The sequence below is a fragment of the Chaetodon auriga genome, chromosome 22 (genome assembly GCF_051107435.1).
Source record: "Chaetodon auriga isolate fChaAug3 chromosome 22, fChaAug3.hap1, whole genome shotgun sequence".
NCBI classification, from domain to species: Eukaryota; Metazoa; Chordata; class Actinopteri; order Chaetodontiformes; family Chaetodontidae; genus Chaetodon; species Chaetodon auriga.
The window spans coordinates 16830630-16847412 of NC_135095.1; the positions used below are offsets into that span (position 1 = coordinate 16830630).

Consider the following 16783-nt stretch of genomic DNA (forward strand, 5'->3'; position numbering starts at 1 on the left):
CTGTATAAAAGTTGAAAAAGTCTCCAAACGAATGCACAGAAAGAAAACGAATGAAAGCTTGTTTCCATCCTCTGCTGTCATGTGATTATTAGGAGTTTGTTCATCAACATGAGCAGCAGGTGGCGCCAACTGCAAAAGAAGAGAGCGCAGCGTGAGCCGAAGAGCGGCGGCCGAACCTCCAATGGTGAAAAAGAAAAAAAAAAAGTAAAAAAACATGAAGAAAACGTGACATTTGTGCTTGTTTCATGTATTAAAAACCTTCTGAAGTGAGCAGAAGACTTTTTGAATTTGTCCATTTTCATCCAAATTTTCCAAATGTTGAACTATACACTGATGTTTCCATCAGCGTATGAGCGGAAATACACCAAAAATCTCGATCGCAGAAAAACGTTTTAATGACCAAATACTGTGAAAACGATGGACTGTGAGAAGAAATAAAGTACAAAAACTGATTTTTACCAACTTTCACTTCAACCAAACTGCATCGTCAGTGTGCAGTGTTTCCTCTACATTCATTTAGGAGTGGCGGGCCGCCATTCCTAAATCCGCCGCTCCTTCAAATTTCTTTTTTTTTGTCAAAAATACACCACCGCCGCACGTCTCCAGCTTCACAGCAGAGTCCCACGTTAATTACTGGCGAGAGCACGACCTTGAACGTGACATCACGTCAAGCACCCAGGCACCTATGGCAAGCCAAGTCTGCCAGAAATACACCACATTCAGTCACGTTTCAACTTCATTGTGGCGGAAAAAAATGCATTTTTTTCAGATTTCATGGCGTTTTTTTCACCGTAATGCACAAAAAAACGCCACTTTTTACGCCATAATGAAGTCCTTCAAGAACGTGCGTAAAAAACGTCAGAGCTGAAATTACACAAAACCCAGAAATCTGGTTAAAAACATGAAGAAAACGTGACATTTGTGCTTGTTTCTTGTATTAAAAACCTTCTGAAGCGAGCAGAAGACTTTTTGAATTTGTCCATTTTCATCCAAATTTTCCAAATGTTGAACTATACACTGATGTTTCCATCAGCGTATGAGCGGAAATACACCAAAAATCTTCTACGCAGAAAAACGTTTTAATGACCAAATACTACGAAAACGATGGACTGAGAGAAGAAATAAAGTACAAAAACTGATTTTTACTAACTTTCAGTTCAACCAAACTGCATCGTCAGTGTGTGAACGTCTGCTTCAGCTCAGCCTGCAGAGCTGAAACTACACAAAACCCAGAAATCTACAGCAACTTTTCTACCTGAATATAGTTCAGCAACACTTTAGATGAAGTTTGAGAAAATGGTGGAGGATTTCATCAACATGAGCAGCAGGTGGCGCCAACTGCAGAAGAAGAGGAGAGCGCAGCGTGAGCCGAAGAGCGGCGGTTGAACTTCGAATGGTGAAAAAAAAAAAAAAAAAAAAAAGGACAAAAAACATGAAGAAAACGTGACATTTGTGCTTGTTTCATGTAGTAAAAACCTTCTGAAGCGAGCAGAAGACTTTTTGAATTTGTCCATTTTCATCCAAATTTTCCAAATATTGAACTATACACTGATGTTTCCATCAGCATATGAGCGGAAATACACCAAAAAATTTTTACGCAGAAAAACGTTTTAATGACCAAATCGTACGAAAACGATGGACTGAGAGAAGAAATAAAGTACAAAAACTGATTTTTACCAACTTTGAGTTCAACCAAACTGCATCGTCAGTGTGCAGTGTTTCCTCTACATTCATTTAGGAGTGGCGGGCCGCCATTCCTAAATCCGCCGCTCCTTCAAATTTCTTTTTTTTTTGTCGCAAATACACCATCGCCGCTCGTCTCCAGCTTCACAGCAGAGTCCCACGTTAATTACTGGCGAGAGCGCGGCCTTGAAAGTGACATCACGTCAAGCACCCAGGCACCTACGGCAAGCCAAGTCTGCCAGAAATACACCACATTCAGTCACGTTTCAACCTCACTGTGGCGGAAAAAACAGCGTTTTCTCAGATTTTGTGGCGCTTTTATTGCCGTAATGGACAAAAAAATGGTACTTTTTATGCCATAATGAAGTCCTCCAAGAATGCACGTAAAAAACGTCAGAGCTGAAATTACACAAAACCCAGAAATCTGGTTAAAAACATGAAGAAAAGGTGACATTTGTGCTTGTTTCATGTATTAAAAACCTTCTGAAGCGAGCAGAAGACTTTTTGATTTTGTCCATTTTCATCCAAATTTTCCAAATGTTGAACTATACACTGATGTTTCCATCAGCGTATGAGCGGAAATACACCAAAAATCTCGAACGCAGAAAAACGTTTTAATGACCAAATACTACGAAAACGATGGACTGAGAGAAGAAATAAAGTACAAAAACTGATTTTTACCAACGTTCAGTTCAACCAAACTGCATCGTCAGTGTGTGAACGTCTGCTTCAGCTCAGCCTGCAGAGCTGAAATTACACAAAACCAGAAATCTGCAGCAAGTTTTCTACCTGAATATAGTTCAGCAACAGTTTAGATGAGGTTTGAGAAAATGGTGGATGATTTCATCAACATGAGCAGCAGGTGGCGCCAACTGCAGAAGAAGAGAGCGCAGCGTGAGCCGAAGAGCGGCGATCGAACCTCCAATGGTGGATAAAAAAGTAAAAAAACATGAAGAAAACGTGATATTTGCGCTTGTTTCATGTAGTAAAAACCTTCTGAAGCGAGCAGAAAACTTTTTGAATTTGTCCATTTTCATCCAAATTTTCCAAATGTTGAACTATACACTGATGTTTCCATCAGCATATGAGCGGAAATACACCAAAAAATTTTTACGCAGAAAAACGTTTTAATGACCAAATCCTATGAAAACGATGGACTGAGAGAAGAAATAAAGTACAAAAACTGATTTTTACCAAATTTGAGTTCAACCAAACTGCATCGTCAGTGTGCAGTGTTTCCTCTACATTCATTTAGGAGTGGCGGGCCGCCATTCCTAAATCCGCCGCTCCTTCAAATTTCTTTTTTTTTTGTCGCAAATACACCACCGCCGCACGTCTCCAGCTTCACAGCAGAGTCCCACGTTAATTACTGGCGAGAGTGCGGCCTTGAAAGTGACATCACGTCAAGCACCCGGGCACCTACGGCAAGCCAAGTCTGCCAGAAATACACCACATTCAGTCACGTTTCAACTTCATTGTGGCGGAAAAAAACCTGCTTTTTTTCAGATTTCGCAGTGTTTTTTTCGCCATAATGCGCAAAAAAAACGGCGCTTTTTACGCCATAATGAAGTCCTCCAAGAACGCGCGTAAAAAACGTCAGAGCTGAAATTACACAAAACCCAGAAATCTACAGCAACTTTTCTACCTGAATATAATTCAGCAACAGTTTAGATGAATTTTTGAGAAAATGGTGGAGGATTTCATCAACATGGGCAGCAGGTGGCGCCAACTGCAGAAGAAGAGGAGAGCGCAGCGTGAGCCGAAGAGCGGCGGTCGAACCTTGAATGGTAAAAAAAAAAAAAAAGACAAAAAACATGAAGAAAAAGTGATATTTGTGCTTGTTTCATGTAGTAAAAACCTTCTGAAGCGAGCAGAAGACTTTTTGAATTTGTCCATTTTCATCCAAATTTTCAAAATGTTGAACTATACACTGATGTTTTCATCAGCGTATGAGCGGAAATACACCAAAAATCTTCTACGCAGAAAAACGTTTTAATGACCAAATACTATGAAAACGATGGACTGAGAGAAGAAATAAAGTACAAAAACTGATTTTTACCAACTTTGAGTTCAACCAAACTGCATCGTCAGTGTGCAGTGTTTCCTCTACATTCATTTAGGAGTGGCGGGCCGCCATTCCTAAATCCGCCGCTCCTTCAAATTTCTTTTTTTTTGTCGCAAATACACCACCGCCGCTCGTCTCCAGCTTCACAGCAGAGTCCCACGTTAATTACTGGCGAGAGCGCGGCCTTGAAAGTGACATCACGTCAAGCACCCGGGCACCTACGGCAAGCCAAGACTGCCAGAAATACACCACATTCAGTCACGTTTCAACTTCATTGTGGCGGAAAAAAAAGCATTTTTTTCAGATTTTGCTGCGTTTTTTTTCGCCGTAATGCACAAAAAAACGCCACATTTTACGCCATAATGAAGTCCTCCAAGAACACGGGTAAAAAACGTCAGAGCTGAAATTACAAAAAACCCAGAAATCTGGTTAAAAACATGAAGAAAAAGTGACATTTGTGCTTGTTTCATGTAGTAAAAACCTTCTGAAGCGAGCAGAAGACTTTTTGAATTTGTCCATTTTCATCCAAATTTTCCAAATGTTGAACTATACACTGATGTTTCCATCAGCGTATGAGCGGAAATACACCAAAAATCTTCTACGCAGAAAAACGTTTTCCTGCCCAAATACTGCGAAAACGATGGACTAAGAGAAGAAATAAAGTACAAAAACTGATTTTTACCAACTTTGAGTTCAACCAAACTGCATCGTCAGTGTGCAGTGTTTGCTCTACATTCATTTAGGAGTGGCGGGCCGCCATTCCTAAATCCGCCGCTCCTTCAAATTTCTTTTTTTTTGTCGCAAATACACCACCGCCGCTCGTCTCCAGCTTCACAGCAGAGTCCCACGTTAATTACTGGCGAGAGCGCGGCCTTGAAAGTGACATCACGTCAAGCACCCGGGCACCTACGGCAAGCCAAGTCTGCCAGAAATACACCACATTCAGTCACGTTTCAACTTCATTGTGGCGGAAAAAAACCTGCTTTTTTTCAGATTTCGCAGTGTTTTTTTCGCCGTAATGCGCAAAAAAACACGGCGCTTTTTACGCCATAATGAAGTCCTCCAAGAACGCGCGTAAAAAACGTCAGAGCTGAAATTACACAAAACCCAGAAATCTACAGCAACTTTTCTACCTGAATATAATTCAGCAACAGTTTAGATGAATTTTTGAGAAAATGGTGGAGGATTTCATCAACATGAGCAGCAGGTGGCGCCAACTGCAGAAGAAGAGAGTGCAGCGTGAGCCGAAGAGCGGCGGTCGAACCTTGAATGGTAAAAAAAAAAAAAAAGACAAAAAACACGAAGAAAAAGTGATATTTGTGCTTGTTTCATGTAGTAAAAACCTTCTGAAGCGAGCAGAAAACTTTTTGAATTTGTCCATTTTCATCCAAATTTTCCAAATGTTGAACTATACACTGATGTTTCCATCAGCGTATGAGCGGAAATACACCAAAAAATTTTTACGCAGAAAAACGTTTTAATGACCAAATCCTACGAAAACGATGGACTGAGAGAAGAAATAAAGTACAAAAACTGATTTTTACCAAATTTGAGTTCAACCAAACTGCATCGTCAGTGTGCAGTGTTTCCTCTACATTCATTTAGGAGTGGCGGGCCGCCATTCCTAAATCTGCCGCTCCTTCAAATTTCTTTTTTTTTTGTCGCAAATACACCACCGCCGCTCGTCTCCAGCTTCACAGCAGAGTCCCACGTTAATTACTGGCGAGAGCGCGGCCTTGAAAGTGACATCACGTCAAGCACCCGGGCACCTACGGCAAGCCAAGTCTGCCAGAAATACACCACATTCAGTCACGTTTCAACTTCATTGTGGCGGAAAAAAAAGCATTTTTTTCAGATTTTGCTGCGTTTTTCGCCGTAATGCACAAAAAAACGGCGCTTTTTACGCCATAATGAAGTCCTCCAAGAACGCGCGTAAAAAACGTCAGAGCTGAAATTACACAAAACCCAGAAATCTACAGCAACTTTTCTACCTGAATATAATTCAGCAACAGTTTAGATGAATTTTTGAGAAAATGGTGGAGGATTTCATCAACATGGGCAGCAGGTGGCGCCAACTGCAGAAGAAGAGAGTGCAGCGTGAGCTGAAGAGCGGCGGTCGAACCTTGAATGGTAAAAAAAAAAAAAAAGACAAAAAACACGAAGAAAAAGTGATATTTGTGCTTGTTTCATGTAGTAAAAACCTTCTGAAGCGAGCAGAAGACTTTTTGAATTTGTCCATTTTCATCCAAATTTTCAAAATGTTGAACTATACACTGATGTTTTCATCAGCGTATGAGCGGAAATACACCAAAAATCTTCTACGCAGAAAAACGTTTTAATGACCAAATACTATGAAAACGATGGACTGAGAGAAGAAATAAAGTACAAAAACTGATTTTTACCAACATTGAGTTCAACCAAACTGCATCGTCAGTGTGCAGTGTTTCCTCTACATTCATTTAGGAGTGGCGGGCCGCCATTCCTAAATCCGCCGCTCCTTCAAATTTCTTTTTTTTTGTCGCAAATACACCACCGCCGCTCGTCTCCAGCTTCACAGCAGAGTCCCACGTTAATTACTGGCGAGAGCGCGGCCTTGAAAGTGACATCACGTCAAGCACCCGGGCACCTACGGCAAGCCAAGTCTGCCAGAAATACACCACATTCAGTCACGTTTCAGCTTCATTGTGGCGGAAAAAAAAGCATTTTTTTCAGATTTTGCTGCGTTTTTTTTCGCCGTAATGCACAAAAAAACGCCACATTTTACGCCATAATGAAGTCCTCCAAGAACACGGGTAAAAAACGTCAGAGCTGAAATTACAAAAAACCCAGAAATCTGGGTAAAAACATGAAGAAAACGTGATATTTGCGCTTGTTTCATGTATTAAAAACCTTCTGAAGCGAGCAGAAGACTTTTTGAATTTGTCCATTTTCATCCAAATTTCCAAAATGTTGAACTATACACTGATGTTTCCATCAGCGTATGAGCGGAAATACACCAAAAATCTTCTACGCAGAAAAACATTTTAATGACCAAATACTACGAAAACGATGGACTGAGAGAAGAAATAAAGTACAAAAACTGATTTTTACCAACTTTCAGTTCAACCAAACTGCATCGTCAGTGTGTGAACGTCTGCTTCAGCTCAGCCTGCAGAGCTGAAATTACACAAAACCAGAAATCTACAGCAAGTTTTCTACCTGGATATAATTCAGCAACAGTTTAGATGAAGTTAAAACTTCAAAAATAGTTTGTAGTTTGAGAAAATTTGAGGATTTCTCTGCTGCTCACCTTCTCCTGAACTTTACATGCTGCTGTATAAAAGTTGAAAAAGTCTCCAAACGAATGCACAGAAAGAAAACGAATGAAAGCTTGTTTCCATCCTCTGCTGTCATGTGATTATTAGGAGTTTGTTCATCAACATGAGCAGCAGATGGCGCCAACTGCAGAAGAAGAGGAGAGCGCAGCGTGAGCCGAAGAGCGGCGGTCGAACCTCCAATGGTGAAAAAGAAAAAAAAAAGTAAAAAAACATGAAGAAAATGTGACATTTGTGCTTGTTTCATGTATTAAAAACCTTCTGAAGTGAGCAGAAGACTTTTTGAATTTGTCCATTTTCATCCAAATTTTCCAAATGTTGAACTATACACTGATGTTTCCATCAGCGTATGAGCGGAAATACACCAAAAATCTTCTACGCAGAAAAACGTTTTAATGACCAAATACTATGAAAACGATGGACTGAGAGAAGAAATAAAGTACAAAAACTGATTTTTACCAACTTTGAGTTCAACCAAACTGCATCGTCAGTGTGCAGTGTTTCATCTACATTCATTTAGGAGTGGCGGGCCGCCATTCCTAAATCCGCCGCTCCTTCAAATTTCTTTTTTTTTGTCGCAAATACACCACCGCCGCTCGTCTCCAGCTTCACAGCAGAGTCCCACGTTAATTACTGGCGAGAGCGCGGCCTTGAAAGTGACATCACGTCAAGCACCCGGGCACCTACGGCAAGCCAAGTCTACCAGAAATACACCACATTCAGTCACGTTTCAACTTGATTGTGGCGGAAAAAACTGCATTTTTTCAGATTTCGCAGCGTTTTTTTTGCCGTAATGCACAAAAAAACGCCGCTTTTTATGCCATAATGAAGTCCTCCAAGAACGAGCGTAAAAAACGTCAGAGCTGAAATTACACAAAACCCAGAAATCTGGTTAAAAACATGAAGAAAACGTGACATTTGTGCTTGTTTCATGTATTAAAAACCTTCTGAAGCGAGCAGAAGACTTTTTGAATATGTCCATTTTCATCCAAATTTTCAAAATGTTGAACTATACACTGATGTTTCCATCAGCGTATGAGCGGAAATACACCAAAAAATTTTTACGCAGAAAAACGTTTTAATGACCAAATACTGCGAAAACGATGGACTGAGAGAAGAAATAAAGTACAAAAACTGATTTTTACCAACTTTCAGTTCAACCAAACTGCATCGTCAGTGTGTGAACGTCTGCTTCAGCTCAGCCTGCAGAGCTGAAACTACACAAAACCAGAAATCTACAGCAACTTTTCTACCTGAATATAATTCAGCAACAGTTTAGATGAAGTTTGAGAAAATGGTGGAGGATTTCATCAACATGAGCAGCAGGTGGCGCCAACTGCAGAAGAAGAGGAGAGCGCAGCGTGAGCCGAAGAGCGGCGGTCGGACCTCGAATGGTGGATAAAAAAGTAAAAAAACATGAAGAAAACGTGATATTTGTGCTTGTTTCATGTATTAAAAACCTTCTGAAGCGAGCAGAAGACTTTTTGAATTTGTCCATTTTCATCCAAATTTTCAAAATGTTGAACTATACACTGATGTTTCCATCAGCGTACGAGCGGAAATACACCAAAAATCTTGAACACAGAAAAACGTTTTAATGACCAAATACTGCAAAAACGATGGACCGAGAGAAGAAATAAAGTACAAAAACTGATTTTTACCAACTTTCAGTTCAACCAAACTGCATCGTCAGTGTGTGAACGTCTGTTTCAGCTCAGCCTGCAGAGCTGAAACTACACAAACCCCAGAAAACATGAAGGAAAAGTGACATTTGTGCTTGTTTCATGTATTAAAAACCCTCTGAAGCGAGCAGGAGACTTTTTGAATTTGTCCATTTTCATCCAAATTTTCTGAGTGTTGAACTATACACTGACGTTTCGTATGAGTTTGGGGTGAAAACAAAAGGTAAAATTTTGCCCTCACAGTGGATGAAATGGATTCTTATGGGCCAGAAAACGTCTTTCATGGTTAATATTTCCACTCTGTTTGCTGTTTGCACCCTCCACTCATAATTAGAGTACCTCCATGCAGCGATGTATTGATCCTGAGAGCTGAGCTTCTAATGAGATCCAAAGTTTGAATGCAGAGGGAAAAGAAAAGGACTTCACGGTGCAGAAACGTTCCTGCAGTAACTCAGTGAAGTCAGATCAGGCCGAGGCGGCTCTGCTTTCATCAGGCAGTGCTGGCGAGCAGGAGCGTGAGACGTGACGTCGTACCTCGTAGAAGTCTTTCTTCTCCTCCTTTATTTTGGGAATGTCGAGCAGCAGACACCACACCTCCCCCCGGAGCTGCAGGGGGATTCCCTTATAGATCCTCCTGTTCAGCTGGAAGGAGACACACAGCAGGAGGTCATTGTTAGAGCGGGCCTTCAGAGAGGAGCGAGCAGCGTCCACGAGCCCAACGCCAGACTGAAGTGGCCTCGCCTGCGACAGGTGAGCCTGCTCCGACCCCGTGAACGTCCATGAAGATGATTCAGAGGATCAATCAGCAACAATTCACACATCATCAATCATTACAGCCATTTAACAAACACAATATCAAAGGTTTTATATCATCACACATCAGCTGTCTTTGGACTGTTGGACCAAACGCTGACTCAGTCACTGATGGATCAATGAAACTGATCATTGGTTCAAACGACTGATCCCTGCAGTGTTTATGTCTTGAAGCATGAAAAGTACATGAAGTCATATTATGTATAATACAACATATTTGGTTTGTTTGTTGTTTGTTTCTCTGCAAGGATTTTGTAAAAAATGAACTGATTTCATGAGTGTATGAGACCACTTGACGTTCATATTAAATCAGTTTTCCAGGTGTTTTACCTGCAGATGTCGGACTCATAAATAACCTTCATAAAAAGCTGATTGCGTATCGTTAACTGTCTCTGCCTTTGACTCATGTGATCCACAGAATGCGTCTCCACTGATCCTGTTTGCGAGTTATCGATATGAACTAACATCAGTAACTTATAAAGAACCTCTTCAAACCGAACTACGGAGTGCTTCGAGGTCACAGTGAGCAAAAAGACTCGATGGTCCTGTGAGGAAGTGAAGTCTGATGTGTTCAAAGGTCGTCGCTGCAGGCCGCAGACATGCCGTCTCTGGCAGCTGCCAGGAGTGATCGCGAACAGAGGAACCGTCGACCGAGCCGCTCTCGTCCTGTCAGAGATACAAACGGCGTCGGCTTGAATGTACTCGCCGCTCTCGCCGAGCTAAAGCAAAGGGCTGAGGAAGGTGAACCGCGACCATCTGGCTGGACGAGCGCCAGCAGAGCGAGTCAGAGAGACTGCCTGGCATGCAGAACAGTCCAAAGTAATTCAGCGTCCACAAAGAGACGGAGCATCAGCCCTACTGCGGCTGAGGAAGATTAAGTCCTGAACCCAAACTGCTGGAGCAGCAAAGCTAATCGCAGCAGCGAATTCTGCGTCTGCAGCCATTAAAACGCAACCGGCCGGAACAGTTACACAGCAGATATGGGAGGTGTTGGGACTGTAAAGGGGGGTGTTGGGGTGACTGACGGAGGACGCGAATGAAAAGTCCTGATTCGAGGGTTCTGTCCTGAAAGAAGCTCCTGGAGTTCAAATAAAAGGATGAACTTCAGGAGAAAACTGATGAAACTACAGACGGTGGTAAAACTGTCTCCAACGTCTGTCCCCGTTCAAAACAGGAAACACAAGAAGGAGGTGACAGCGCACCCGAAACTGTTCAGTCACCACCAAAAACACCAGAAGAAGAAGAGCTTATGCACATTTACAGGTTAACAGTTGAGATAACGTTAGCTAACAACTGTCTGTAACGTCAAAAAAAAACATGAATTATCTTGATTTACGACTTGCGTGAGACGAACGAAGCTGATTTGCTGGTTTTCCTCCTTAAAGAACAAAGATTTGTTCTAGAGCTGCAACAATTAGTCAATAAATTAGTGGATCAACAGAAAACTATTGTGTTCCATCTGTTTTGGTTCGAGATTTTGAGGTTTTGGACGGTTGGTGGGACAAATGAAGACGTCTCGCCGAGCTGAGAGCAGAGCGTGTGACGCTCATGATGTGTGTGTGTGTGTGTGTGTGTGTGTGTGGTCGCGGTGTTTCTCTATTAAAAGGCAGAGAGTCGTGTGTGTGTCATCTCAGAATTAATGGCATTTGGTTGTGTGTGTGTGTGTGTGTGTGTGTGTGTGTGTGTGTGAAGTGTCTAAAGCCTACACTCCATCAACCTCCACCGCCACACGTGGGACTCACTAGTTTCTAGTGCAACAGCCTTGTAATTAAGCTCTGATGAGCGAGTCAATGAGAGCATCTGTTAGACTAATCATCCTTTCAGCGTGTGTGTGTGTGTGTGTGTGTGTGTGCGCGCACACACTCGAACACGTGTGTCAACATTTACATTCCTGTGAATGTGCAGTTCTGCTCTCTGTGTTTACAGGGTACAGAAACACAGCTCAGCGTTTTTAAAGGAGCAGATTAAAGCTGCTCTCCAGTCCGGCTTACACAAACCCGGAAGTTAAGCTCGAACTAAAGTATGTAAGTAAGTAAATACGAATTCTTGTCATTAAAGCTCAGAGTTTGGTGGAGATCCAGGAGGGAGGGGCCTGTCAAGCCCACAGGTGAGTGAACTTTGTTAGCATGGAAGCTAACTTCAGGTAAAGCTCTTTATTTACTAGCCTAGCCGCAACTAGTCTTGCACATCCACTGTGCCGCGGCGTGACTGCACCCTAATCACTCTGATAGGGCTTAAAGACATACATAAAAGCCAATCACAATCATCAGGGGCGGGGCTAAGCGCAGGATGCCGCGACAGATTGGTGGAACATCTGCACGCTGACATTAAAATAACTAAATCCCTGCAAAACAGCTGCTAACCGTTAGCGAGCAGGTTAGGGTAACTTGGCATGTTGTTAGCGCTCTCACCTGCGATCTGTGAGTCACTGCACAGACCGGCTGCAGGTCTGACCCCGTCAGGGTTTCAGATACACTACGCAGCTTTATTATCACCGTTATGCTAAACACCACAACCTCCAGCCGAATTCGTCATGTGTGGTGCGAGGAGGGAAAACAAAAGGCAGCTTTTCGTCTGCTCGGCTCTTGTTCTCGTCCTACTGCGGGCTAAATGTTCTCAGCAGCTGGCAAACAAAATAAGAGACATATCGAGTGCGACCCGTTTCCTCTGACAGAGAGGAAAAGAAACATCCCTGAAGCTTTAAAGAAGAAAGAAGGTGGAGGAGGAGATGGAGCGATGTGACGGAGGGAAGGTCTAAACACTCCTCGGTGTCCTTGGCTGTGAACATTTCTTTGAAAACAAAGAGGAGGCGATGCCAAAGAATGAGTCTCTGTGCTCTCAGTGCCAGCCATGAGTGAATTTCACATTTCAAAGCACACAAAAACACACACACACACACACACACACACACACACACACACACACACAAACACACACACACACACACACCAAATCCCTGCAGAAACCAAACATACAAATGAAGGACGTGGGGAAGCGCTCCAGGCAACACCACCACAGCCTGGACCCTGATGGAGGCGGCCATGACTGATACCTGCCCCACGCTGATGGTGCTGCTGGGAGGTGGAGGGGGGAGAGACTCTACGTCTGACAGGACAGGACGACTGCAGCAGAGGACACACAGACTCTGATATGAACTCGAAGACTGCACGATTGATCCGATCACTGATTGATTTTCATTGGTTGGTTTTGTTTTGTGAAATGAGACATTTCTATATATGATCCTGCAGCTTTAATTATGTGTGAAGTGACTGTTTTGGACTGTTTTGGATGTGTTCAGTGTGTGGAGGTCAGCTCAGGGCGGGAAAAGCTGATTGATAGTACACTGATCTCCTTATTGATGAGGCAGATAACTCTTTATTTTCTTTATGTCTGCTGCTCCAAAGGGCGACATGTTGCCTGCGGTGACACGTCGACAGGTGACTATCACCAAACTGCACTCACTGTTTGGAGCCTTTCAGCCTCCTTTAGCTCATTGTTTTGGTCTTCTTTCATCAGCGTTGTGTTCGATGTGTCAGCGTAAAAACGTGAACTGTATGTTTGGCATTTAGAAGCTGACCGTGGAATCTGTTTTGATTCTAAATAATTGTTTTAGTCATTTTTTTAAGCAGAAATATTAAACATTTCTTGGCTCCAGGTTTGTAAATGTGAGAGTTTGATGCTTTTCTGACTATTTTTGGGTTTTGGACTGTTGATCGAACACCTGAAGACTTTGTTTTTGGTAAAATATGACAATATTTTCACATTTTTCTATCATTAATCGAGAAAATAATCATCAGATTAATCGATAATATTGATAATGTCACCAGAGCTATTTGATTTTGTCATTCCACTGCCCCCTAGTGGCCAAAAACATACAAATGCAGCTTTAACAACAGTCTGAGTATTCAGTATGTTGTATCAAAGCGTAAAGATGGAGGAAACAGAAGCTCACCTTGTCGCTGTTCTTGTATTTGTCCCAGCTCTTCAGCATCTTCAGCCACTTGGTGGTCCTCTCCACCTCCGTGTGTTTTTGCTGAAAAAACAAGCGACACGTGAGCGACTTCCTCCCTCGTCAGTTTTTCTGTTCGTGCGTTGGCGTCCGATGGGAATCCGACAGAGCGGCTCGCCAGTGATTGCACGCCGCGTTCAAAGGCCTTTGAAGCCGGCGAGCTGCTCCACTTTCAGCCGTCTGCAGATGTCGATCAGCATCTCCTCATTTATGGCTGAGCTCGTGTTTTACAGTGAGGAAAAGCACGTTTGTCATGTGAAAACACAAATTCAGACACTTTGTGCCGCTTTGGGATCATAATTTAGATTTTATTTACTATTTAAATGTTTTAGTGAATTTATTTCCATTTTTATTCAATTATAAACTATAAACAAATAAAAATGATAAGATTTTTTCAGGATCTGAGGTGAGCTTTTCAAGTCTGAAAGCTCATAATTCCCATGGTACACAAATACAACACTTGATGTGTTACAACCTGTCACGACTGTTTTCAGTCCGAAACCTAAAGGTCCAGAGTTTGAGCTCACCTTCTCCTCCAGCGAGTCTGAGGATGGAAGCTCCGTCTTACTGAGGACAGAAGAAGACAGAGAAGAAATGAATGAGAGACAGACAGACGGACGAAGAGACCAACAGTCCACTCTGATCTCTTCACCTCCGGTTTATTTTCGTCCACATTCAGTGGAAGAGCCACAGTTTAGTCAACCCTGATGAAACCGCCGGGCGACATCCGGGTCAGCCTCCCCGACGGGGACATCAAACATGTCAGCGGTCGCACAAACAGGAAGTAACAGATTAGACGTTCCTCAGTTTCTGCCCTTTATCTGTGCTCTTTCTGGATTCATCTGCACTGAATTCCACCAGAAACACTGAACGCCAGCCGCCTTTAACGAGCTTCAGTGCACGTTTCACTCGTTCCTTCGCTCCTTCAAGAAGGTGGCCTCTAACATATCAAGATATTGATATCCATCTTTGATCGATCCAACATGTTTCACTACAAGAAAAAGCTCAATTTTCCCATTTGTGGCATCTGAATTAAATACTAAGATGTTTTTTTTTCTTTAATTAGCAGAAAAACTAAATATTTCTTTCCAGGAAATAAAGGTTATGAAGGAACCCATAAGGACCCATAAACTCAGTGTCAGTGAACGCATCCATCCCACAATGTACAATGATGCAAATGACCAACAAGTGAAGTCCTGCATACGAGGTCTCTACAGGACCACATGAGACCACAGACCCCCTTTGTTCAGCTCCTTTAGCCTGAAGCCTGTCTGCTGCCAGTCTGCCCAGTCCACAGCGTCGTGTCTGCCCAGTCGCTGACCTCCACCTCAGGCTACTTCTGTCCCTGTCTTAAACAATCACATAACCCAGATGTTTTTTTTTTCCTCCCATCATCCTCCATCTCACACTGCCTATGGTCTGGATCCCAGCACCGCATCCTCACACTGATGCCCTGTGATTGTGGCTAACCAGGCGGCTTCCTGCCTCCATGTGCCAGCCTATATATAACGCTGTAGCTCGGTGCTGTTTAAGAGGCTCGCGGCCTCCCGGCCGAGGCCGCAGACACGCTCTTCCCTCGCTAACACTCGTCTTCACAGCCTCTCATTTTCTTGGTGTGGTGCTGCTGTTCAAACTGGGCTCTGGAGGTCATTCATTTAGTTATCAGGAGTAATTACAGACGAGTCCTTACTGAACGAAGCCGAAGCGGTCGACTGATTTGTACAGGTGGAAGTCGGTGTCCTCCCAGGGCTCCACGGTGGCCTCCTTACCCTGGAATCAACGAGACAGATGGAAACAGCATGAATGACAGTGAGGACTGAAACCTGTTTCAGATACAAACTACAGCACATAAAGACCGACAGCAGCTTCTCACTGCCCTCAGATCTCTCGTTTGGGTCGGTTTCAGGTGGTTTTCAGAGTCCATGAAGATCTCTGATGTGATGCTACTCAGTGTGAGAAGAACATAACAGTCAGCCTTTATTATGGTTTGACTCTCAAACTCGACATTTCTGCTAATCTCTGTGAACAGATACCTGCAATTGAATGGAGTTAAATTTTAAAAAGAGGTAATAAAAAGCTAAATCGTGTCAGAGAATAGCCAGAATCTTAATTTCAGTCAGAAATCTTAATTTTATATCCATTTGAAGACTGAAAAGCTGAATTAAAATGTTAAATTTTTATTGTTTTAGATGGAAAATTAAATTGATTCAATGTTAAATTGACTTCAATCTCTATAAGTGGGAACATTATTTGAAACACTGGTGCAATGTGCAAATATTTGGTGAAAGAACGTATTTCATCGAACTTTTTTGAGCATTTTCTGACATTTTATAGACACAACAATGATCCAATTAATCTGAAAAATAACCAGCAGATGACTGGACGTCGTGCATCATCATTAGCTGCAGCCCTGCAGGTCGTCTGATGCTGCTTATCAAATGAAATAAACTGAACGCTGAGCTCCAAATTACATGCCACCCACGTTCCTCAGTGCCAGAGAATCATGTTTTGATTGGCTGCTAGATTACGAGCCACGACTCCGGCGCCCTTGGGAAAGTGTGTTGGCGTGAGTGTGTGTTTACGAGACACAGAGAAACTGTGCGTGTGTGAGAGAGAGCAGCGATTAACAGGTGTGAAATGAACAGCCAGACGCCCACCTGCGTCACCGTCTGACTCCAGGCCTCCGAAAAACCGGTTCTAGTTAATTCACCATCATGCACTAATGCAATAGAAAAGCCACAATGAGAGCGTGTGAGGAAGGATTATGCAGAGGAGAGCAGGGAGAGAATATCAAACAACCAGAGTGTGTGAGGAAAAGGGTCGTTTTAACACCAGAGGACAAAAAGTTCCAAATCTCACACCTGAAGCTCAGGGTGGTTCATGTTCCCACAGAACGGACACAGGAAGGTTAATGCGGCTAATATCGAGCCTATGTTTGTTTACATTTTGGCAAAAAAACAGCTGAATTAGCTGTTAGCAGTTCCTGTTTGCAGTGTGCATGTTGACGTACAGACATCTGTCACCGGAACACTTTGACACTGAAGAAAACTTAAAAATGTGACGATTCTCAGGCAAGTTCTGTACTTAGAAAGAGCGTCTTCTTCTATGATTTCTAAGTGGATTCATGGACGTTTATTTAAGGTGAAGGATATCCTTGGGAGGCTCAACTACAGACCATGTTGGTTAAATTAGCCACCAAACTACAATTACCAACTTC

The 16783-nt window shown here is 42.7% G+C and overlaps 1 protein-coding gene across 5 annotated transcripts in view; it reads right to left on the minus strand.

Moving 5' to 3' along the window:
* usp6nl (USP6 N-terminal like) overlaps window positions 1–16783 on the minus strand; it is a 73495-nt gene that overhangs the window by 12174 nt on the left and 44538 nt on the right. For all 5 annotated transcript variants that reach the window (XM_076722529.1, XM_076722530.1, XM_076722531.1 and 2 more), the window contains 4 exons: window positions 15257–15336; window positions 14094–14133; window positions 13510–13590; window positions 9279–9386 (listed from right to left, as the gene is read on the minus strand). In XM_076722529.1, the coding sequence (XP_076578644.1) occupies window positions 9279–9386; window positions 13510–13590; window positions 14094–14133; window positions 15257–15336 (309 nt within the window). The remainder of the gene's footprint in view (window positions 1–9278; window positions 9387–13509; window positions 13591–14093; window positions 14134–15256; window positions 15337–16783) is intronic.